The sequence below is a fragment of the Aedes aegypti genome, chromosome 2 (assembly GCF_002204515.2).
Source record: "Aedes aegypti strain LVP_AGWG chromosome 2, AaegL5.0 Primary Assembly, whole genome shotgun sequence".
NCBI lineage: Eukaryota > Metazoa > Arthropoda > Insecta > Diptera > Culicidae > Aedes > Aedes aegypti.
Genome location: NC_035108.1, coordinates 305,400,554 through 305,427,423, shown reverse-complemented (window position 1 = coordinate 305,427,423; position 26,870 = coordinate 305,400,554). Strand labels below are relative to the sequence as shown.

Sequence of the window (26,870 nt, the reverse complement as noted above, 5' to 3'; positions counted from 1 at the left end):
TTTGAACTAGCCTTGAAGTAATAAATCGGTTCATTTAATTTTCAAAACTGATTTCATTGTTATATGTTGAACTCGAATGCAAATGCTTTTGGTCTCATTTTAAACTTCAAAATATAAATTTGCATCCGATTCGAATCGATTCAAAAATATCGATGTAAAGGATTCGATTAAATAGGTAAATCGATTCGGCAGTTCAAATTCGAATCGATTCAGTAGCATCGATGTTCTGGACAAATTTGCCCAACGCTTGTTCGAACATCCTTATAGGACAGTTATGCGCTTATGTCGACTATGCGAACAGTGTAAATTACTATTCATTTTCAGAGAGGGCGAGAATAGACTCACGATGCTACCAATTTACCATGAACGAATTTAGCATTAACATGACATGTGCATTACAGCATATTGCCGTGCCGCTAGATAAATATAATTTACAATTACTCAATGTGAAACGATCCCAACTATCATCATAAAACAGAAACAGACCTGCAATAAACCCACACTGATCCGAAATATACGCTCCTGCGGGGTAATTGTTCATTTTTCACTCGTGCAAGCATGAAATCTAAAACACCAAATCGGTTGAGGCTTGCAAAGCTTAATAACCAGCATCGCCTTCTATCAAACAGAGTATAACGTGCAAGATTAATTTGCATGGGAACGATGGGAGGTCACAAGGACGCTTGTTCCACATTGCATAAGGTCAACGCAGCTAAGCTCTTTAGACAAAAGCATGATGTCTCTAAACGGCGGATAATGCTTGGTTAGGTACACATTTGATGGCTAATTAATTTACGTAGGCCGTTTGGAAGTGTCAGTTTGCCTTTGCCCAATTTTATGACCAATGACATCGAAATGAAAAACGATTCCTATGGGCCGTGGTATTCAGTTCGAGCGGGTAATAAAACGCGCAATACACTATAATGTGTTGACATGAACCAAGCTAAGTAGAAGTGCGCTAAACGAGTGAGTCAATGTCCACAAAAGACAACGCTTGCTCTCGGCTATAGATGACAATGTACTAAACGACAAAGATAAGACATTCAAGCTAGATGAGATATCTAAGAAACTTGAAGTGATTTTGTCATGAAGTCTATTGTAAGATTGTGTGTAGCCACACATGCTAATAAAGGATTAAGTTTGTAAAGCAAATTGCTTACTGTCTGAGTTGTAAAAATGCAAACAAAATGATACTGTAGAATTCTGCAGAAAACAAACAGATAATTATTTATACCATGAGACCCTGATCAACAACAATAACTATCACATTATGGTAATCATGGTTAATGACTTTTTCACTGCTTGTTGATAATGATTGATAAATATAGGATTCCTGCTGCTCATAAATTCAAAACCCAGTCCCACCCATTTCCTTGTACTTTGTTTTGGTATCTATCACTTGCTTCTATCTTCCACTCTATCCATCACACTTATTACCTATTCGTTCATAGCAATCGCTAGAACCAGAGACGGACAAGAAACCGTTTTCTTCCGTTTCCATTCTTCCATCATTGTAGCACGCCTTTCTTCACGCCTTATACATAGGCAGCCTGCTAACCAAAAGCAAGCCTCTCTGCCATAGAAATTACCTTACTTGAATACCTTCCCACAAAAACTGGCGTAGCTGTAGGGGTATATCCTGTCTATTGTGGGCCAATATTAAATGCACCATCAGTTCCTTCCCCTCCTCTCATTGGTCTGCATTTTGTCCATTGTTGCCTAAATATAGAAGATCACAAAGCGTAACAAAAATTACATTTTTGCGTGTCTCAAAGATCAAACGATATGTCTCGAATAGATTTGGGATTGCTTAATCTAATGTCGTTCTCAGAAATGTCCATGCACTTCACAATATCATGCTACCGGTCGCCAAAGTTGTATAAACCACTGGTTTCATGAATGTTTACATGCAATTTAAACTATGAATTATAAAACTGTTAAGTGATCTAATTTTCCAAACATGCAAAACAGGACTTCCATTTTCATTAGGGATATAATTGGGTCAAAATTTCACAATTCAATTTAACTTATATCGACATTTTTAACATGCTTCCTGTCTCTATACAAAATTGTTTTTTTTTCATATTACAAAATACAATACTTTTCTATATCGGCAAAAAATATCATTTTTGAGCATCGAAAGTATTATGAACATTGTTGATAAGTTATGTTTAACACATGAAGTTTGAATTCTGGGGCAAATCAAGCAAATATATTGCCAAACAAGCTGGTAAACTTGCATGCAAGTTGGCAGAAATAGTCAAATTCTACTTTTCAACTGCCAATATCTCAAAAACTAGACGTGCTATAATATTTTTGAAATCGACGATAGATTCAGCAATCCTAAATGAAGTAAATAGCGGTATTTTGGTGCTTGAGACAAAAATGTGTTCCGCAGTGTCATTACCACAAAGGTGTCTATTAGTCCCAAGCAGTCATCTGCACCCAAAATAAATCGGATGGCGGATTTCCCTCCTAGCGTATTAGGTGCTAAATCCACCTATTGATGGTAAGTTTCGCCTCCTAAGCGTAGACGGGCAAACCCGTCAATTGAAATCGAGCACATTGGACTTGAAAATTCGAGCAATCTAAATGTTTACGCCCGACCCACACAATTGCACAACCAATCCGAAGCCGAATGATGGCATCGGAAACGCACACTTAGGCAAATGGTCACGCGGCAAATGGATGGTGGACATGTCAGAGGAATGGAATGAATATTGCAATATAAAACGCTTTATATATTGCCTTTGTCAATTCTTCCATCAAGCCGTCGATAGGTTCGTGGAGTTAGTTGTGGTTTGTGAATCTGGAGGTCCTTGGTACGATTCTGAATAAGCGCGAGTACATATTTTGTTTTTATTTTTTGGTTCTTCAGGCAAATTTATGAAATTCAACCCGATTTCTTGTGGCGAATTATCATAATAGATTCTGGTCCCTGTATTTAAATAATCATTTTGCTTGAGTGACTATCGAAATAAGGTACCGTGTGACAAATGGGTAAAGGAAATCGTATAGAGAGGGTTTTGAAAAAAAAAAATAAAATGAATAAGATCTACTATATTTTTCAGATTGTTTCCTACTAAATCTATGCTATATTTAAATTTAATGTTTGTGCCAAAGTTCAAGGTAAATATTGAAAATTTTGGAAACTAGTGGGACAAGTAAAAATATTGTCGTTTTAAATTACTAAACTGAAACAAAAAAAATAACAGTCAGATCTGTGATTTCAAATGGCCTCTTTTGTTAGTGTATGAATACACAAAAAATCACACATAAATAAGAAACATTTTGTTCTTTTTAAAACAATTTTCTTGAGTTAAGTTATTTATTTAGCAACAATGTTACTTTTATTAAAAGTAATAAGGGACTATCCATTAATTACGTAAGGGTTTATGGGGGGAGGGGGGGTTTGAAATTTCTTACGCGCCATACAATTTATTTTTAATTTTCATACAAAAAATCTTACCATGGGGGGAGGGGGGGTTGAAAAACACCGAAAAATGTCTTACGTAATTAATGGACCGCCCCTAACATCATCGAAAATCAAACACCGATTTTACCGATTTTCTACTACTCATTTTATATAAAGTTAAGTTATCTCTTTTCTAAATAATGTATTTATTGCCTTTATCGAGCGGATTTAACCCGGTCAAAAGTGTCAACATTCTTGTACCTACTGAATAAGTCATTATTTGAACTTAGTATCCAAACTCATGCGTCATCCGTTGAAGCCATTCAGAACATTACGATGTACATGTTTTTTTTTAATTTCTTTATTAGTATCATTCCAAACATTACATTCATTTCTTCTATCATCCTAATTTGGTTAAACAAATTTAAGATGTTATTAACATTTTGTTAACAACACACTACATCTCCCTGGCTCATCCCCCGAAAGGCTTTGGGGTTTTACATATTTCGACATGTTGAATCCAACAAAAATAGTCCGGTTGAAAACCCCGTGTAACACCATCCTGACCTTCCCTTGTTAGCTTCCCCATATACCCGATTGCCCCAAGGCTCCACCACAAGAAATTTGCCTCAGACACCAAAATATGAAAAACGAAAAATTTTTAACGTAATCTGGATTCGAAACCGCAACCTTCGGATCCTAATACATAAACCCACACCACACGCCTATCATAGTTTCTCATGTACGGAGTTCTCTACATCACACAAAATGGAACCATCTTGTCACGGAGGACAACATGCAAGAGGAGCAAAATACAACACCCGTTGGACAGCCAAGTGCGAGAAGGGGTGAGATGATATGTTCTATAAATATATTTAAAGTACCAACGCGGTGCTGCGGGAATTTCTTACTTATACCAGAGTCAAAATCTATATGTTTGTTTATCTATATTATCAGCAATGACTTATACATTTGCAGTGGAAATAGAATTTCATGCTGTGCGTGTTGGATTGGGTAATATATTAGGGAGAAACAAATAAACACACTTGACTATAACAGTCGGGCGCTTTATAAGCAGAATTTTATCGTTGACGTTTGCTGATTGATTTACTTTTCATTTATTTACATTTTGGTCTCCTATTAGTCGCATGGTTGGGGACGGTATGAGACTCCTCGAAGTAGGAGACTTAGGGTTTGTGGGATTCGATTCATTTGACTCAACATTTTACACCAAAGATAGATTTTCTATATTTTTGGAATTGATATACATAAATAATAATTCTCAAAAAACGTATGTGCACAACATAATCGCAAAATAATGGTGAACGCGTCACGAAATGATTTCTTCAACCCTTAAGTGGATTTTTTGGTGTTGGTGTTCGTTCAGAGGTTTGCCAAGCCGCATAACTAAATAAAACTCGTGAAGATCTTTTCCGAACAATATTTTATCTACATCCCAGAAAATAGGGTGTCTTTGAGCTTGTTGTGATATACATATTTGAAAATAGTAAATAGGCAAAGAATGTTCGCAGTTAATAATAAAGGGAACGCTCATAGAACATTCCGCCGTGAATCAAGCTCTGTCCCAGTTGGAACGAAACACTTGAAGAAAATTACTTAGTAAAAGAAGGAAAAATTTTGAAGCTTTGAAAGTGTACATCAAAAACATTATCGAAAGAATGGAAAATTGATTAAAATAATGTTTTTTCAACATATCTCGAATAGATATCATGTGTTTGTTAAAAAATTGTTTATATAGAAATATTAGTAGGTTCTAAAGTAATGATCATTCTAAATGCGTTGCTTGCAAGAATTGATAAATCAGTAATATATAAAAATGTTTATGTATTAGCTTTACTAAATTTTATCTAAGTGTAAAAGTCACGTAGGAAATTGATTGAAGTGAAATTATGAAATCTTATCAAGGAAGATTGGATTGAACAAATGTGTAATGAAAATAAATCACTTTGTTCAGCAGAGTGTGCTACTACAGCCTTGACAATCGATAAAGTGTCACGCTGTCGGCCGGAAGGTGAAAAATTTGATGCAATTGATTTTGCTCAACACGTGTGTTTCCAAGGAAACTTACTGTGATGACTTGTCGGCTAACTAGGAGAATTTAATATTTTGTTTAAATGCTATGGCCTGCTATGATACGTACATGGTATATGAAACCTTGTGAAGACAAAACTTCTAAGAAGAAAGAGTGTGGTATGATCAGTTTACATATTTGATGTGAACAGAAAATTTTCATTTTTTTTCTAATGCGTTGCATTATTTAGTCTACCGTTAACGGGTACCGTAATCCGGGATATCATTGATTAGCGGGGTAACATTGATCGGCATGACTCATCTCATCAAAAGTACGTATTATCATTTATTGATGAAACATTTCCAAATTATGAATGGTGCTTCTCTTTCTTATATTCATGAGCTAATAAAAGTTAATGTTTTTGAGAAAATTGAGTTCACCTTATGCGTAAATTTAACAACTTTTTGAAGTAATGATTTTAATTGTTAAGGATGACACTACCAAAGATTCATGTCTCACACAAGTTCTGCAAACGATATAAGCAAGGAAAATGTGATTCTTACTAAAAATGGCATCGCCGGAAACGAATCTGTTGTCAAAACTTTTATGAGTATGCTCAATAGGGCGATATTCAAAACAAAAAAGGCAATAGATGACTCTTTTTCAGTGGTAGTAAAAACGAAATCCTGAAGCAAAGGAGGCACAATGGAAGATGAACTAAACACAAAAAGTTATGTATTCATATTACGCTTGATTTCTAATCACTACTTTTTCGATATAGTTTCCTAATTGCAAGTAATTTACGTTTTTCATTATTTTCCATACGTTTTGACAGTTCACCGACTACCATTCTTCCATGCGCTTGTGTTTGAAATTTGAGAAATTTGAGAATCCAGCGTAGCGCGATCAGTGAAAGGAATACACACATCAGTATCGCCGCTAGGCGGCCAGCACAGAGAAACTGAATGTTCGAACGGTTGTTGTCTGTACTTTTTGCCACTGGCGCCAACTGTTAGCGATTAAGATCAAAATAAACAGTCGTTACCCTATTAGGCAACATTACCGAATTACTGTTAAGAATGTAGAATTCCCTTAGGAAATTGCCTACCTTTAGGCGTATTCCGTGGTTCGAGGTGTTTTTAATTTTAAAATAATTCAAAAAGTAAATGACTTGTAAGCGTTTGGCCTTCATATTCGGCTTCAGGGGCCATGGTTTAAGTAAGTAACGACATTTTCAGTATTACCGAACTTTGTTTATATATGTGATCAATGTTACCCCATATCAGATAATTCAAAAAATCGCCTAAAACATTTTTTTTAACATGCTTAAATCTTTCAATAAACAAAATACAGTATATAGTCTCGAGCTATGGGTGGCAGTACTTGTTTTAAAAATATAAAATTTGCAACATTTGCATTTTTAAACGAAATATTAAAGAAACATTCATAAAAATGATCAATGTTACCCCGGATTACGGTAATAAAGTTTTTGTTTATGAAAACTTAGAGTTTGTATGTGTTTGATCGAAGACACATTCAGGTGAGATAATAAAACATTCATGTGTCATTCATGTTGCCACCAAATTTAGTTTCTGCTGCATAAGAATTGATGCAGAGTTGCAGTTTTGGTGAGAAATTTCAAAATACTTTTTTTTTTGTTCAATGTGATGATTTTGTGGGTTTTTATACACATTTATCTGAATTCACAGCATAATAGGAGAGGGGTCAGATTTAAATTTCTTTTCGTTTAAGAGAGCGAGTAATGGCGCATAAGCCAAGGCTCTAGAGCCAGAACATACGGGGGAAATACCTGTGTCCCATCCCAGGAAAAGGAACAGAGCGATGAAGTGTGCATTAACTTTCTTAGCTACGCCACTTCCAACGATTTTACCTTTCCCTCTTAATGAAACGGTCGGTACGGTTGTCCCCATTTCTTCACTTATAAAATTGAAAAATGTTCGCTCACCATGTTATTTATTCGTGAATAATCTGATGGTCGTAAATCTTTCAATTATCTTAAAACCCAAGTCTGCACAGTGGGCCTGGCCATTTTAATGTTTGTGTCATATTGTATACGATATGCTGCAAATATGAATGTTGACAAGAAAATACTGGAATCATTTCCAGTATTTCCAGGATGCTTTTCAATATTGGTTGTGCAAGCGCTTAGATAGATAGATAGATAGATAGATAGCTTTACAAAATTTTATCTTATGATCTTATAAAAGAAGGAAAAATTTATTATTAAAACATTAGGTTATAGGACGTCAAAAATTATTGTGACATAATAAAACGAAAGAACATCAAAAAAATGCGTTCAGAATCATCGGAGTAACTGCAGTAATCGATTTCTCTTTTCGCTGATAACTTGAGCAGATTAATGTTATCGATTGTTGCTTTTATATTAGTTGGAAACAAAAAACAATATAGCTCGAAAGAACAGCCTATGCATAAAAGAAGGCGGAATTCATTTTAATTTTAAATCTTTAGTTTTTATATTTATGGTTACATTTTATTTTGAAATGTTTGAAGGAAGGGTAAATTTGTGCTAAATATTTTATTTATTGATATATCAAAATCTTCAGTGCAAAATATTATTCCAATAACGAAACTCAATAAGGTTTGTTCATAAATTTCATAAGGCGAAAAATAGTCATTTTGGACACCCACCCACCCCCTCGTTATGCTTTTTGTATGAATATTATAAAATTTTTGTTTGACCTGTAACAACTTACTGACCCCCACCCACCCTCTCAAGCGTTGTGTGAAATTAGCGAATGAGCCCAAAGAAGAATAAATATTTGAAAGAAAGGATTTCTGAATAAGTAATGAAATAGTTTTGGCAATAACTTTCCTAATATGTTTTAGTTTATTCTAGAGCATATAATTGTTGCATTAAGTGCCTTTTTTAAATCACCTGACTCTAAAATAAGCCTGATGTCGTCAGAGGGATTCAATAAAAACGTAAAAACGAATATCATCTTGAGACGTCCTTGGTTTCAGACTCATTATACCAAACGACTTTATGTCAAATGATTATTATGCCAAATGACCTACCACCAGATCGACTCTATATTTACTTATAATAATAATGCACAACATATTGTCGATTTAAAGTCATGCTTTAGAGCATTCATGATGTCAAAACTATGTATCATTGCTTGACAGTTATTGAATGAGTGCAATAAAACTTATTTTAATCTGCATTTTATTATGCATATAAAAATAAACACACATTGTTTGAAAATGTATTGGAAAATATGAAGTTGGTGCAGTCCCATATTAAAAAATAAAGGCATACCAGTCTCCATATGAACTTTTAATTTAAATTTCAGCTGCAAAACGTGAATTGTGTTCAAGTTTATTATTTTTGCTGATCATTAGAAGCAAAATTAGTTAGCTATGCGGTTGTATTAAATATGTCAGGAAGAAATGTAAGGGGTCGTCCATAAATGACGTAGCTATTTAGGGGGAGGGGGATCTTTACGAGGCCCATATAGCCGTAGCGGTAAACGCGCAGCTATTCAGCAAGACCAAGCTGAGGGTCGTGGGTTCGAATCCCACCGGTCGAGGATCTTTTCGGGTTGGAAATTTTCTCGACTTCCCAGAGCATAGAGTATCTTCGTTCCTGCCACACGATATACGCAAGCAAAAATGGTCATTGGCACAGTCAGCTCTCAGTTAATAACTGTGGAAGTGCTCATAAGAACACTGAGATGCAAGCTGAGATGCAGGCTCTGTCCTCTGTTTTGTTTGACTTATAAACTTGGTTTATAAAATGATGATTCAGCTTCAAAACATTCATCAAGATTGAAAAGAAATCTGAGAAATTTTAGATATTCTTGATAAATGCAATCAAACAGATTTTTCAAAGCTTTAAATGGTTATGTAAATATTATATTACTAGTGGTCCCGGCAAACTTCGTCTTGCCATCTAGTAGGCTGTTGAAAACCGCTATGAATCGTCCCATACAAAATGACAGTTTCGTTCACTCTCATTTTTTCGGGTTTCCCGGTAAATATCCTAGAACTTTAATACACACAAACACGTCGGAACCCTTGACGAACAAAATGGAGAAAGAATTATACAAATCCGTTGACCCGTTCGTAAGCCATTTCGTGACATACAAGCACCACTCCATTTTTATGTATATAGATATAGATATTCGTGTCTTAATTGATAAATTTATAAACAAACAAAATCAAAGTTTAATAAATAAATTAAAAATCAATGCTTTAACTACTTGGAGTATATTGTTCTCTCATTTGTTAACAAGTCATAAAGTCAGCCGTTTTCAAGACAATAAAATATGCTCTTTTCGGCAAATATTACATGAAACAAGATATTTATTCCGTGTATTATGCATTCAATGTTGCAGGAGATCTCACTCAATCAACTCATCGATTTGTTTTGATGTATCAATGCTCTTGATGGAATAGCCTGAATATTAACGAGGACAACAGATTCGAGTGATATCGAAATTGCCCTATCATTCAATTTTATTGATAACTTGGTAATTTGATAATTCTTTATTATTTAACTGTTTCATTATAGGTTCTTCTTCTTCTTTCTGGCGTTACGTCCCAACTGGGACAAAGCCTGCTTCTCAGCTTAGTGTTCTTATGAGCACTTCCACAGTTATTAACTGAGAGCTTTCTTTGCCAATTGACCATTTTTGCATTCGTATATCGTGTGGCAGGTACGATGATACTCTATGCCCTCGACCGGTGGGATTCGAACCCACGACCCTCAGCTTGGTCTTGCTGAATAGCTGCGCGTTTACCGTTACGGCTATCTGGGCCCATTATAGGTTGTGTAGGTTTACTTTATTATGAAGAAAAATAATGAAGTTCAGCTGAAATATTAATAGAGATAAATAATTTCTATAATAATCGCTAAAATTTTCCAAACATTCCAAATATATCAAGTGTAATCTTTTCTATATCTGGCCACTGATTGCCAAATGGATTTGAATTTGGATAATAATTCATTTCGAATTAATATATTTTATTGTTCATTTTCATTGAAATCTAGTTCCTAACAAAGAATAATTTAAAAAATAACAATCCTCTAATAACGAAATTTCTGTTCTAACTAAAAATAAACTAGAAATATATTGTACCCTAACTCAACAATAACGAGCTTCATCAATCCAATCAATTTTTTTTTCACATTTTCTATAGTAAACTTGTTTGTCTTGGTAACAACAGCAAAAGTAATACAATTTAGCCTATATGAAACTAGATACCAAAATTATGTAACAGGAACTGTGTTTATTTGAAACTGTTTTCCAAATTACTTTCGAGCGCTACTGTATATCATACTGTTAGAATAGATTATCCTTACATTTTAGTCAGTAATTAATATCAAATTTTGTATTGAACTTCTGAATTCTATTTTTTTGTTTCAACCCAATCACTGAAGAAAATTAATAAAAAATATAAAGTGGGGGCTTTCCTTAGCCGAGTGGTTAGAGTCCGCTGCTACAAAGCAAAGCCATGCTGAAGGTGTCTGGGTTCGATTCCCGGTCGGTCCAGGATCTTTTCGTAAAGGAAATTTTCTGGACTTCCCTAGTTCTAGTTTTTTTTTATTTACACAACCTTCTTGAGCAGGGCTGGCATCAACTCGCACAATGCGCGCAAAGAGCAGAATTTAACCACTGCACAAAGAGGAGACAGACGCGCGCAAAGTGTAACAACATGAACACAATGAGGGCACGCAGTAGGAAAGAGAGTGTAGGCGATTACGCAAAGAGCGAAGCTGACGGAGTGTGTTGACAAAACATGCACAAAGTGTGTACACAATTTGGCTCTTTTTACCTTATAACATGGGTATTTTTGGAACGGGACCGACGAGTAGATGACGGAAATCGATGTCACGTGTCATTTTGGAATCCAAGATGGCGACTTCCGGTTTGTGAATATCGCTTCAAACCCATGCAATATAGGTATTTTTGGAACGGGACCGACGAGTAGATGACCGACGCCATTTTTGAATCCATGATGGCGAAATCCGGTTTGAAGTGACTTTCACAAACCGGAAATCGCCATCTTGGATTCCAAAATGACACGTGACATCGATTTCCGTCATCTACTCGTCGGCCCCGTTCAAAAAATACCCATATTGCATGGGTTTGAAGGGATTTTTGCAAACCTGAAGTCGCCATCTTGGATTCCAAAATGACATCGGACATCGATTCCCGTTACCTACTTGTCGGTCCCGTTCCAACAATTCTCCCATATATTCCAATAGAAGCTCCAATAGAAGCATTCAGTAGGTACTCAATGAGCCACACAAAGAGTGTGTGTTCACCATTTTCCATCAACACTTTGTGTCGAAGGATGCATTGCAGCGAGAGCAGAAACACAAAGAGGCCTCAAAGAGGTGAGAACCAGTGAGAAAGTGTAGCTGTCGCACTGCACTCAAATTCATGATCAACACAAAGTGCGCGCTCTTTGTGTTTTTCTGTTTGCACTGAGGAGATGCCAGCCCTTGAGTCGATGTTCCATGGTTCGATATCGACTTATGAAGGCAAAAAAAAAAAAATTTTTTTATGGTAACTATAATGGTCCCCTAAAAGAGCTTTCCAAAGCATTCCTGTTCGATGACTCGATATTTATTTATTTATCTTTATTTATTGGTCGATAGTCCCCTAATTACAATTCGATTCGTTTTAAATCGTTGACGATCGCCATCGCAGCACAAAGATCTATACAGAAATTGTAGCACTGGTTAATCGGGATTCAATAGAATATTCTAGAATTTTCAGTCAGATTCTTCTCTCTTATTTATAGAAGCTTCTGGAACTTTTGAAATATTTCACAACAGCATTTAAGGCTGTAATTATTTCAGATCAGAATAACGGCACTATAACAATGGAGTATGATTAGAGCATAAATTTGGGCGATTTTGCGTTCATAAATATCATGCGTGTCTCAGCTTATTATTCATACACCAATGGCATATTTATCAACAGAGAAATTTCTCTGTCCATGTTATCATTTTGAAATTGAACATAAACATTATTAATCTTTGAAAGAGGTTTTTGCTTGAAAATTCTTATGGAACGTGACTAGCCACGCTGGGTTAGCTAGTTTATCAATGAAATCATAATCGGTTTTCTGTGCATCGTAATACTATTAATTTCCTCTTATATGGAAATATAAGATCTTACAAAGAAGAACAAAGAAGTTTCAACAAAAACTTCCTAGAAAAGATGTTCTTCAAACTTAAACAATATTTATCACATACCAAAAATCCAAATTTTTATGAATGAATTGTGTTTTGGTATACTCAACTATTATACTTGGCTCCAGACCTACCAATCTTTGACCATTCTAAACATTGTTTTTTATTCGTGTGAATTATAATTATTTTGATGGCTTTTTTGTTATAACACCATCGTGCAATAATATAATAGTCGAACGATACTGTATACAGAAAACCGATTACGATTCTATTGATATATTATAAAGATATAGCATGCACAAGGTGTCCACTTTATAAAATGAACAGTCCCTAAGTAAGTACAATAGAAAATGTGGCTACTCTGGTAGGTGATAAATTATTATGAATATACATTAAACTTGTTCAACATACGATGATTAACGCTTTACAGGTGACTTGACTGTATATCTTTATTTTGCTGGGGATAACACATGTTCACATGTTTATCAATAGCATGAGCAATCATGCATATGAAACGTAAAACCACATCGACTTTGGTTACGCATCACTTCAGTAGTAAGTTTGGAGCAGTAGATACATAGTGTGCTAGTCGATCCGATGATTATGGTTCGAATCTGGTTTGCACCCTTTCGGTTTTTTGCGTATTTCCATACTTCCAATACATGCACTTAAAAGGCATATGTGTGGAAGTTTTATTTTTTAATACATGTGTTGGTGATGCACGCACATGAAAAAAAAAACACACATGCGACACCAACCAGGATCGATCCATGGTCATGAGCGTGAGAACCAAATACTATACCACAGCACTAAACCCGCCTGTTGGTATGGCTGGTGCAAAAAGCATATCAAGTTGTACTTCCCCATTTGTACCGTAAAAACTGCTCGACTCAATGACCGGATTATCTGCCTATCAATAGACGCTCAAAAACGTCATGTCGCTCAGAAGAACACTTTTCCGCCATCAATAGACGCAGAAAACGCCTATAATGACGGTTTCAACTTTTGGGTGTGGTTGATTCCTTGTGTAAGTGCAGCTGATCTGGCAATACTGGAGTAGCAATCACGGGCAGCCAATCAAGTTCGAGCTAAGAGAAAGTTATAGACAAACAGACGTCACACTCTCATCATTGTCCATCGATCACCTTTTTAACGGTCGATTCAAAAATATGGTAGGTGGCCAATCCGCCACCAGCAGCGCTCGCATCGTTTTTGTTCGTGTTTGACGTTTACACACTACCGCCATCTGTTGGCCCGTCGGCATTGCATTGGGCGTACATGTCTTCGTGACTATGATTTTGATCAAGATTTGTTCTAAGTGTTGCGTCTGTTTGTCTGTGAGAAAGTGTTAGTCTAGACAAACAAACGAAATACTTAGAACAAATGGTGATGGCAGTTATCGTCACAAAATATCATCGCCAATAATAAAAGAACTGTAGTGACAGACAAGTGGCAAACGCATAGAGTGCGAGGGGAACGACACATCCAGATATTTTAGATTACCTTATACCTTTGAAAAAATCTATACGATGACCATTCATCTTCTTGCAGTATATTATCTTGTTTCATCTGTGGTATCACATAAAACATCTTTATCCATCTTCACAAATCTAGCTCATCTTTGCGCGTCTTACATAAGCGGATGGAGCGGATTGACTCAGTTGTCGTTGATCAACAACAGAGAGGAAGCACGGAGCTGCATAATCGGTGGAATGTGTCTAAACATCAAGCGAATTCCAATCCCAGCCTGTTCTACAACACCATTTAGATGTTCTCCTGGGCTTGCTAGTGGTCCGGAGATTGGCCCGGATTCAGCAGGATGCTGATTGTCGGTTCCGTGATGTGGCCGGAAAGGATGGATACGACGGATAACATAACGGATGCGTCATACACGGACTGCCCAAGAAGCAGAACAGTCGTCTATATGATGTGTTGGCCAGGTTTTCCGACAGAAGCGGTTCCTGCATGATCAAAACGGTTATTTACTTCGAGATAAGAAGCATCGTCTTCGGCGCCAGGTGCAAGAGTTGCTGTCAAACTTGACGGAAGATGACCAGAAGTGGCATGTGGCTGAAAGAAAAGATGGTCTGGATCATGTCGGTGATCGAAGTATTTTGTGGATGGAGATGGGCGGAAAACAGTTGACGTTCGTTGACCAGTTTATATTTTTCGATGGGAGGGGGGGGGGTGGGCTTGGGGCATGTTGTGAATTAATAAATTGTCCCTGGTTTCTCTGTATATGCCCTTACTCACAACTCCGAAATATTTTATTGGTTATTAAATTGGGTTTAAAATTAATCATCATATTATTATATTAACATAACTCATTGCTGGAAATTCCATAGATTAAATCGCATATTTTCGGGTTTCCTGCCGAGGATTGGGCTATCACATTTACTGACAATATCGTTCTGCAGTGTTGTTTAATATGCTGCTCCTTAAATATTAGAATGATGATTAGTGAAATTGTAGATAGCAACAGTATACATTTACCTACCCCTTCTGGAAGCTGCAATCCAGTACCGTAATCATAGTCGACGGATTTGTATAAGTAACGCGCTTTCTCGCATGTAAAGAAAAATTACCTATATACAAACAAAAATAGTTTTCTTAAGATTTCCCAGAATTAAGCCTCTTACGTGCAATTCTGGTAGCCAATTTTTATACACAGGCTCACAGTTTTCCACAATCTTTTCACCCAGTTAACTTGTATTGCAATTGAATTCAAGTAACATAAGTAATTAAAGCAAAAATAATGAAAATTAAAAGCATAAATAAATCAAAACTGTTCCTACGCGCATCGTTTAGCAGAAGATGTCAGCACACGAAGCACGTCAAAATCTAGAATGATACACTGATCTAAAAAATCTAATTTTATCCAAAAGTGCATCTAATCGGTGATTTGGATGTGTCGCCCCCCTCGGTAGAGTGTTATTCTGTGATCAGCGTTGCCAGCCTTCCAAATTTGTCTGCAATATTCCAGATTTTCACAAAAATTTGAAAGATCCAGGTAAAATTTGAAATAAATTTGTAAGGTTTTGTAAATAATTTGTAAGGTTCTCTATATACGATATAAAAAAATAAAAAATATATACGACATAAGCAATCCTGACTATTCCAGACAAATTTTCAAAATCACATAGATTTTTGAAAAATTGACTTGGCAACCCTGTCTGTAATATCTCTTACTGCATTTTGTAGCTCTTGAAATATAAGTCGCAACGTAGAATGTTTTTCAACCATGTTACCCTATTTTTTCGTAGCCTCTAAAACTAATAGCAGTTATCAGAAACTCTCAACGACTGACTGATAATGACACTCATTATCAGTACCATAGAAAGATTGCGGCTATCAATTTAACGAATAGCTCTACTCGCAAGTCACCTGTAAATCATTGATGTCATTTTTGCAAGTTATGACTCTCTAATAAAGTCCGAATAGGTATTTATTGACAATTCACGGTGTTCAAACAATAATGCAGCCTTGTTCAAACGAAAAAATAAATCCCAAGTATAGTAAGGTACTGAAGGTATCGATAGAGTAAATATCATGCCGGCACGTATGGGAATCGTTTCGTACGTGTTGGAAAGCGCCACCACAAGGCACAGTTCCTAGCCATCGGCATGCAATCCCGAATAAAAAAAATACAAATAATTTGGTAGTTGAACCTACTCAAACACTGTAAAGCTAAAAATACGTTCCGAAATTGGATAAAATAATTTTGTTACATAAAATCTATTGTATTTTGATAATATTTTTATCAGGGTTGACTACCTTCAACAATCGCACATTGTTAACGGTTCGTTTCTATTTCTCTTTCTCACCCGCACAGGTCCAGCCAGCATTCCCCACGTTACCCCCGCCAGTTCGGCGCGAGTTTAGTGCTGTTCACTGAATCGTATGTTTTCGTTGTCATCGTTTGCTGGCAGTGGTCCTAATTCGGTAGAGAAAACAAAAATAATAATTAAGCAATTTGGCGGAGCACTATTTGTCCGGTGACAAGTTTGTGAACACGCGAAAGTGTGTGCCCCCTTGCCGCGGAAGTGAGAAAAACAAACAGAAAATAGCAACAACAACAAAAATGAAGAATAAATTTACGAGTGCATGCAAAGATGAGCTGGGTTTGCGGAACTGCGGAATGGGGCACATGCCGGCCGAAGAGTTTGTCAAATCACAGGTACGTAATTATGCGTTTAAACAAAGTTTGAATTTCAAAAATAGAATCCTTTGTCTTTTTTATTTGTTTATAAGTATTATTTAAAACATATCAGTTATGTACTTCAATTATAATTTAATGCGTTTGCGTGGGATTTGTAACAACTATTGAGTATCTATTAAATGATATTGAAGATACTTTGCAATTTGATCAAACGAACTAATTGAAGTGAATTTTTCGAAACAGTTAATCGCCTTCTTTATTAGAATCGAACTCTTTTATGTCTTATATCTAGGTATTTTGTGTTAGGAAATACTATCATCTAAATTAAGTACAACTAAATTAAGTTATTTCCATTACATTTACATTGTTTACTATTGGATAAGTTGCAGTCGTGCAGAATTTTTACATGCGTATAGTTCATTACCACAGTGTGGGTTGAGAATAACAGAATGTCCTGAAGATTCAGGCTTCTAAAATCAGTTTTACTTAATAAGTAGTAAACGGAAACGCAGTTGCGCGAAAACTGGACAGTTACATATAAGGTGATACGAGCCAACACGCTGAATATTTGCCATGTGATAGTTGAGTCGGCAGTGGCCTGTCAACGCTCTGACCAAGAGACTGTAATTCTGCTTTAACAGATTTGCCAAATACTTTTCCACCCTGGGAGATGGCTCAGTAATGTTCAATTTTGTTCAATATGTTCAATAATCGACGACACGATTACACACTATTCCAATATTGCTTGTGCTGAGTTGCCGCCCAAGAATTTATCTGAAACTTAACGCAACACTTCGAAATTGGAATAGCTGGCTTAGGGCTAATGATGTCATGCGGGCTAGCTCATCAGCCAATTCATTTCCAGCGATGGAAGTATGGCCAGATACCCATACAAGGTTTACAGAGTTGACTGAATTCACTCCATCAATTTGAGTTCGACATGCTATAACAAGCCTCGACCTTGAGTTAGTTGAAGCAAGAGCTTTTATAGCAGCCTAACTATCTGAACAGAAGTATATGACTTTGCCATGAGCCTCTGTACGTGCCATAAATCCTTTTGTTCTTTTGACTTTTACTGTGCGCCGTGTGTTGGTGCTGTCTCGCTCTCTCTCACGGGCAATTTGAAAACAGGGCGCACAGTAAAAGTCAAACGTTTCATAGCATGCATAGGCTCATGTAATGCCGTTGAAGTGCTGGTTGCACTCCACACATTAGAGCAAATATTTCCGCCTGAAAAACGGTGAAGGGTCTACCTGGGAGGGAGGCACCGATACTACACACGAAATATAGAACAAAGTTTGTTTGAACTGCAAGATAACTCCAGCTTGCCAACAACAATCAAGACAGGCTTGGGGAAAATCGCTAGTTTTCTTTTGTTGTGTACTTTCGATCTTTCCTGACAAACATGGAAAAGGGCCACAGTTTTCTATGCACCAAATATTAATTTTTATTGGAAAAAGTAAAGCCATGCGTTTTTCAATACTTTATATTCAATCAGTTGAAAGGTGCTCACGTGACATTACTTGCATTATGTGCATGAATTGATTTTCATTCAATTTTTGTCACTTTTGATGAAATGCGAAAATGTGTTTTAATCAGTTACGCGCTTTTTTCCATGTTAGTCCAATGTTTGAGATCTGGGCTCACAGTGACAGTTCGTGACAGCGCAATCCCGGCTCACTATGACGTACAGAAATTTTGTATTGGTTTCTCCATCCCAGGGGTCTACCAAGTAAGTAAAAGTGATTTAGCCAAAGCTCACAAGAATATACACCAGCATCAGCTCTACCTTCCAGAAGGATGCCATCAGTGTAACATACTATATTGTTCAATATATTCCTTCCCAATAGCCAGACGTCCACTCTTCCTTTGAAGGGAATTGTATGTTTGACGTGCTGTAAGGAAAGAGCAAGCAATTATGAGATCGTTTGGAGCAAGGACAATTTTGTCCCAATTCATCAAAAGCGGATACAACGAAGTGTGTGTAGATCTACAAGTTTGCTGAAGACAGTATTTGTGTAAGGGTATAAGATTTTGAGATAAATAGTTTTGAATTTTTCGTCAAAAATTACATTTTAGTTAAACCGTTATTACTTATAAATTCGTGATTGAAAAAAAAACATTCAAAATATATGTTAAAGTTCAAGTTATATCTGATGTTCTGTGAAAATTTCGTTCGAATCGATCCATAAATATTGACACAGGATATATTGTAGATTTTGCACCTTACCGAACGCGACGATATGTAAACCGTCGCCAGCCAACCAGCTGCTGCGACTTTGACGTTTCACCAGTCTTGCCAACACAACGGCGAATCATCTCCTTTGATTCGTTTGCTGGCGACGATTTTGTCGGTCTGTATGAAAGTTGGCGTCGTGTTTTGTTGTCAATGCAACAAACAATATTACGTTCAGACAGTACTTTCAAGGATTCTTAAGATTCCACCAAAATTTCTTCTAAAAATTACTCACGGATTTCTGCAGGCATCCCTAGAACAGTTATTAGAAGTATTCCTTCGTCGAGGAATCCGTCAGAAATTATCTAAGAAAATGTCTCGGGATTCCTGTAGATTTCTTCAGTATTTGGTTTTGATTATCCCCCGATTATTTATTCTATCAAATGAAAAAAAAACTACAAAAACACAAAGAATTAATTTATGAATTTCTAGTAACACTTGTGTCAAAGATTCGTCTTCAAAGAACTTCAAAGATTTGTTTTTTTTTTCTTAGATTCCTCTAAGAACTTTTCTAACTTTCCTTTTTCCAATGAAACATTCAATTTATCAACAGATTCTTTCGATCATTTTCTCTTCCATTCCTTTAGGAATAATAGGGTTTTTATGGGTTCAGGAAAACTGTCTATGCTTATTTGTTTATTTTTCCTCCTAGTATTTTTTCCGGTAATCTGCCATACATGTTCCATAATTCTATCAAGGATTCTTCTATCGATATCTTTGGAAGAATTTCATCAATGATTTCTCACACTGAAATACATCTAAGGATTTTTCCACATTTTTTTTTCAAAAACTTCGTTGTAAAAACTATGAACATTCTTTTAAAATATTTTCAGAAATTCCTTTAGGCATTTCTGTTATTTCAACATTAATTTTATCCAATATTCCAAAAATCGAGAATCACAGTTGGATCTCAAAAACTCTTACAGAGGTTCACATAAGAACTTTCCTGCGGATTTTTTAGAAACTCCTAATATTTATTTTCTCGAGAGCACCTCTTAGCATTATTTTGAACAAACATAAAAAGAATAATAAAGCATTTTCTCAAGAATTCATGAAAAATCCATAATTTTCTGAATTTTTCTGAATTCCTCCAAAGGTTTCTCCAGGATTTTTTCTAAGAATCCCTTGCATAAATTTATAACATATACGAAATGATATCTTGAGAAATTTACTATGGATTTTGCAGATCTTTTATGGCAATATTCTTGGATAAATTATAAAAATGAAATCCGAAGGAAACATTAGATGCAATCCTGAAAAAAAATCTCTAAACTGAGTATGCTAACGTATCATTGGTAGAATTCCTGTTTCAATATTTGGATGAATTCTTAAAAAAAAATATTTTAAGGGAGTCACAGGATTAAATACTGAAGAAACTTCTGCGAAAAGTTTGTAATAAACTTAAACCTGCAGAAAATCAAAATAAAAAAATTAGGAACCTCTGATTAAATTTTTAAAACTTGAAACTCTCGGGAATTTCTAAATTTCGGAAATCTCTATATGATTTTTTGGGGAATTTTGTTTAAAAAATACCTAACATAACTCTAAGGAAAATTTGTAGACTAAACTCTTGGAAAAAACCCTAATGGAATTCCAGAGAAATTCTTGCAGGAACTAATATATCTTTTTTTATGCGATAGCTGGGTTAATTGTTAGAATAATCCGAACAGGAATGCTTGGAAAAATATCCGAAAAAATGTTAAAGCTTCCCAAGGAATCCTGAAGAATTTGACGAAATCCTCGAAAAAGCCCGATCAGCATTTCGGTAGAAATTGCTAGAATAATATTTTTAAACTACTCTGAAAGAAATTCAAAAATAAAGCTTAAAGGAGTTTTCATATAATTTTTTTTAGAAGGATCAGAAAAAAAATCTTGAAATGATTCTTAAAATATATAATTTTTAAAGCGTTTTTTTTTTTTTTTTGAGTTTCACATCAGATTTTTGGCAGATTCCTCGCAAGGTTCACTGCGGAATGTTGATGAAACTTACAAATGATGTTCGGTAAAATTTTTGGTAGAACTCTGATTATTAACTCCAATAATTATTCAAAAAGTTCATCGTGACGTAATTTTACATAAACATGAATTCTAAGGACCATTTTTCAAACATTCAAGCAAAATGTGATTTACCTTTGTAGCAAATCATTTATTATTTTTTTTTCGTTGGCCATGGGGGGGCACGGCCCTCCCCCCTACGCCCCTCTGGCTACGCCCATGAAAGGCATGTTTACCAAATAAACATCACGGATGAGACGATCGATAATGCGTACCAGACATTTCTTTTTTTTTATGGTGTATTCAGCTGGAGCTGCATGACAGCTTCGTTGTCTGTGCTGGACCCCGTAGTACAAATTTTTACCTCTACTTTTGCCAATATTTAGACGGAGTAGGCTATGTTTCCCGCTTTAACACTATTTTGTTTGAATATTGTGCAAAAGTAGTTTTACTAAATTGTTTTTGCTTCTGTTTCCCTCCCGTAGTCATGTTTGTATAGTCATCCTTTAGTTCTGAGCAATCAGATTCTTGTTTACGCATGGAGAAGCGACGTAAAAATATATGTTATTAATTAATGCATTTCTTGGAAATAACATACAGAGCTATGCTGTAGTAGTCTATGTTGACAAATTGTAGCACAGATGTCATCTCCAAGCATCCTTTGACAAGACAGAAAATGTTAATTATACAGAATGCGGTCGATAGCGATAGGGAGATCCTTTTTTCCCGAATGGAATGAAGGTTTTTGAAGTGAAAAACATGAAATGTACTGCCATCTATACGCGAACAAAAACTATCTGAAGTGCCTCGTCATTGTACGTCATGTATTCTCTAGTATTTTAGTCGTTTATGCTACTAGTCTGAAACGTGAAGTGTTATACTATATGAAAAAAATTTCAAAATATGAAAGTGTTTGGTTTTAAATAGTCTTTATCTTCCGAAGGTCGTACTGGAATGCTAATCAATACAATACTTTTCTAGGAGAGATGACTGTCTATGTTGCCATCTTGTAGTACCGAATCCAAGTTGTAGATAATTAATATGAGGAGAAGTATCAAATCTAAATGTACTGTAAATGTGTTTGGTTTGGTCATCGATGTGCTTTATGTTCGTCTTATTGTTATTGTTCTGAGGTCTTCTCAAAATAAGAATTCAATTGAATAATGTCTCAAGTTAGTTTACAGTTTGGATAGACAAAGTTATTGGTACGGTATTATGAATATATAGGGGGGCTGAAATGGTATATAATATGCGTTCGCTAAAAATTAAAAATGTCACTTACCCCTTTCTTAGTATACCCACCAACGCATATGGATCGTTTTTGCCTCAGTTTGGTTCGATCCGTGTCCGTGCTGATCTATGTGCTTCGGCCCCTAACACGACGTTTGATACATACGACCGACCACTTGCTCCCTCGTGATGATGTTGTTGTTAGTTTTTTTTTTTTTTTTCTCTCCCTTATTGTGGCACAGACCTATTGGTCCAGTGGTTGTTGTTAGTTGTTATACATGAAAAGAAAGAAAGAAAGAAAGCTAATGCGTACCAGACATTTCAGAAGAAAAAAGGTCAGACTGATTGGTCTAAAACTCTTCGCTTCTTTATACGACGCACGTCCTCCTTTCGGGATAAACTTTACAGTAATATTCCGAATTTCGTTCAAAGTTACAGTAATATTCGGATTTTGACATTTACTGGCCTTGTTGTTTACTAATTTCATGAAAGACTGAGAGAGAAGGAATGATTTTTGTACGGAGCCCCATAGGTTGCTGTGATGAAGTTCTAGGACTGCAGTGTTGCTTCGATCCACGAACACTCCTCCTCTAGTCCGCACATCGTCCGAAGCTCGGCCATCCCAACACCTCCAATAGGTTTGGTCAGCAGCTCAGCAGCCATTTCTTCAATAGGACAATACACGAATTGGACCTCTCCTTTCTCCTTCACGTCTCGTGCAAATTGAAATCGAGTGGCAATGTACTGGTTCTTTTGCTGAATTTTTCGGATTCCAGCATCTTCAGTGCGCTCTGGTTATCCTCGAAAATGGTAGGGTTGCTCGGCTGCGCGTTAAAATCGTTCAAAACACGCTTCAGCCAAATCAGCTCCTGTGTGGCCTCCGAGAGCGCCACGAACTCTGCCTCTGCGGTTTCCTGCACGCCCAGCTAATAGTTCCACCGTTGAACATCATGACGAAGCCGGTGTTGGATTTCCGATCTTCTATGCACTCGGCCCAATCTGCATCAGAGAATACGACCAGGTGTTCCGATTTCGCATTATTAGTTACTCGCAGCTTGTAGTCTTTGGTGCCCCTCAAGTAGCGGGCCACCCGCTTGAGTTCGTATGTATATGCTTTTCTTGAGCCGATACACCTTGTTCTCGTATCCGTGGACAGTGAATCTAGACGGTTGGCGGAGGTAAATCTCCTCCGTATAAAAAGGCAGTCTTGATATCATATTGACGCACCATCATACTATGCTTCGCAGTGACCGCCAACAGAGTCCGAAACGTCGTATGTTGAACCACAGGCGCGAAGACTTGATCATAATCGGTTCCGTGCTGCTGGCTGTACCCTTATGCTACCAGTCTCGTCTTGAATTGCGTAACTTCAGCTTCGGCACCTCGCTTGATCTTGAAGACTCATTTCGATCCGACTGGCTTCCATCCAGTTGGTACGCTCACCAGTAGACTGCCCTCAAACAAAAAACTTGTAAAACTCAACGGGGCACCCCCTAGATATGAGCCTTAGGGTAAGAAACACTCTCTCAAAATTTCAACTCAATTGATTGCTTCACCAGCTGGCGCATTCGATTTGAAGTTTGTATGGGATATTCGTCTCAAATATATTGAAAATTGATCCTATGTCACTGTTTCGTTCCGTATACTAATTGTTCGCGTTCAAATAAGCCCAGAATGACAAATACACTAGTTGATACCATAATGACCATAATTGCAGAAGGTTGTATCTGGATTTAATCTCATTTTCATTACTCTTTCAGTTGTTGAAAGTTAGACTTAGATCAGCACTCCCGTACAGTCACTTATATGCATGCGACATGTGCCTCAGCAGGCCCAGCGTTATAGGTGGCTATGATGTGCTTAGTGGCTACCTCCAAGTTATGTTAAAGAAATACAAGCAGTATTGCATGATATACTTCAGATGGTTAAAACACCAACTTTATTAATTTTGATCATGGTACAATCTTCTACAATATTCTTCGCTACTACATCAAGTAGTGTTTTTGACATTCTGGGTCCAATTGAACGCGATCATCATTTTTCCTGAAACAAACAGTAGATGATGTGCTGTTGCTCATATGTTTAAACTGAAAATCCCATATTAACTTCAATTCAATTGCGCCAGCTCATGGAACGACCAAATGAGCTGAATTTTTCAGAAAGGCTTCGTCTAACCCCAAGAAATAGGAGGGTGCCCCGTGGAATCATACAACTTTATTTTTCTCCCGTACTGAGCTGGGCCAGTACCAGATCCCAGGTTTCATTATCTTCAATTGACTGCAACTCATCCTGCATGGCGGAAGGCCACTTGTCGCCTCCAGGACTAGCCATGGCCTCGGTGAATGTCTTCGGTTCAAGGAGTCCATCATTTCTGGTACACAGAAAGAGTCGCCTTGGCGGAATGCCTTTATTGGACCTTTGAGATTTTTTTTGGGGTTTGCATGTAGTCGCCAATTGGGCCAACCCGGCACGCCATCATCTAGTACAGAAACGAACTCTGCATCAGCTTCACTCCTCATACGATCAGCATGTTGCTCGGGAAAACCTAGAAATCTTCTTTCTGACGCCACGTTAGCAGCATCATCGATATCCTCTTTTTTGCTGTCATCGGCGTTGAATTCGATTTCCGGCTCATTGAGCTTGATATGTAGTTCCACTGCATTCGATTCATTCTCTGTTTTCATGTTGCTGGTGTTTTCGATTGACATCTTTGCTGATGCTGATAGCATTGGTTTCCGGATTCAGTAGACGGTAAGCTTTGCGTCCCTCAGCGTAGCCCACCAGCTCTAGTTTTTCCGCTTTCCGGTGGGGACGGACCTGGTGTAGTGGTTAGAACACTCGCCTCTCACGCCGAGGACCTGGGATCGAATCCCATCCCCGACATAGTCACTTATGACGTAAAAAGTTATAGTGACGACTTCCTTCGGAAGGGAAGTAAAGCCGTTGGTCCCGAGATGAACTAGCCTAGGGCTAAAAATCTCGTTAATAAAGTCAAACCAACCATCCGCTTTCCGGTCCAGCTTCTTTCGCTTTTGACTTGGAATATACACCCAACGGAGGAAATTTGTTATCGCAAACCCGAAACATAATATCAGTTAGTATATAAGAAAGATATATTGATCTCACTCGATCATCTGCAATCGATCATACAATGGTAACCCTTCCTTATCAGTAGCCTTCAGCATTGGTGTAGAAACAGGGGGGGCAGGGGGGTCTGGCCCCCTCCAAGATCATCCAACCTTCACCCCACCCAGAATTTAAACCGTTTAAACTGTTTAACATTGAGCAAAATCTTCTGATTCAATGTACATGACTCTTGTTATTGACAAAAAACTCTTCAACGTTTTTTTATGTTGTACAACTATAGTGAGAAAACCTGGCTACAACAATAAAATAACATGTACAACATAAAATAGCGTAACTACTGAAGAGATTTTTGTCAATAACAAGAGTCATGCACATTGAATCAGAAGATTATGCTTCATGTTAAATAATTTTTATTTCAATTTTTATTTTTATTATCATCACCCCCCCCCCCCCCTGTTCCTATGTGCATAGCCCTTCACGCACGACTTTCTTGATTGCATCAATGCTCCGGTGTCCCAACCGGCGGTGCCACAGATGAACGCATTGCTTCGGATGATTGTCGGTGGTTAGCATTGTCTTCTCCGATCGTTTCTTGAGATGATACAGGTTGCCTCTCCGTTCTCCAAGAATGTGGGTGTCTCCGTTCTTGAGGATCTTCCATGACTTCTTATCGAAAAATACTGAGAAACCTTGATTGGTGATCTTGCTTATCGATAGAAGATTTCCAGCTAGTGCCGGAACGTGGTAAACTTGACTCAGCTTGATGTTCATTGCGTTTCCTTCACCGTTGATGCCTTGAAACATACCTTGATTCGCTTTCCGTCCGCTACCGTAATATTCTCTTGCCGTGATGTGTCTACAGTCCACATCGTTGGTCATGTGTGAGCTCCGGAGTCGAAGTCCCACAGTCCTGTAGAAGAATCATATGTTCCTGCAGCAAAGCACGTTTCGTCAGTAGGAGCCATTTTCACCTTGTGCTTCAGTTTCTTCTGATCCGCAACGTTACTGTCCTTCGCAAGCTTCTTGCAATCATGACGGTAGAGTCCCTGCTTGTTGCAGTAGTGGCACGTTACTTTCGGTCTTGCAGATAACGGTCCGTTAGATTCGCTACCGGTTCGCAGTACTTTCTCTGCCGCCTAGCGCTCCTCACGACGTCTCCACTCGTCCAGTAACTTGCCCTTAACGAATTCGAGAGTAAGGTCCTCCTCTGGTCGACTTTCCAGTGCCGTGATCAAGCTTCCGTATGACTACGGTAGACTTGAAAACAGCATCGCCACGACCAGATGCTCCTTGAGTTCTTCTCCCATCGCAGTCAGTCTGTTTGTTAGCACCGTTACCTCATTCAGGTGGTCCGACATACTTCCGCCTTCCAGTAACCGCTGCGAGCAAAGCTTCCGTAACACATGGACCTTGCTTGAGAGAGATGACCGCTCGTGGTACTTCTTCAAACTGTCCCACATGTCCTTTCCCGTTGCAACTCGAATGACGTGAGATAGTTGACCATCTTCGATTGACAATCCGATGAGC

The 26,870-nt window shown here is 37.3% G+C and overlaps 1 protein-coding gene across 5 annotated transcripts in view; it reads left to right on the top strand.

Annotated features, from left to right (window-relative positions):
• LOC5573844 (protein rolling stone) overlaps positions 1–26,870 on the top strand; it is a 142,195-nt gene that overhangs the window by 54,989 nt on the left and 60,336 nt on the right. For all 5 annotated transcript variants that reach the window (XM_001654826.2, XM_021845594.1, XM_021845592.1 and 2 more), the window contains one exon: positions 16,469–16,813. In XM_001654826.2, the coding sequence (XP_001654876.1) occupies positions 16,718–16,813 (96 nt within the window). In that variant the 5' untranslated portion in view covers positions 16,469–16,717. The remainder of the gene's footprint in view (positions 1–16,468; positions 16,814–26,870) is intronic.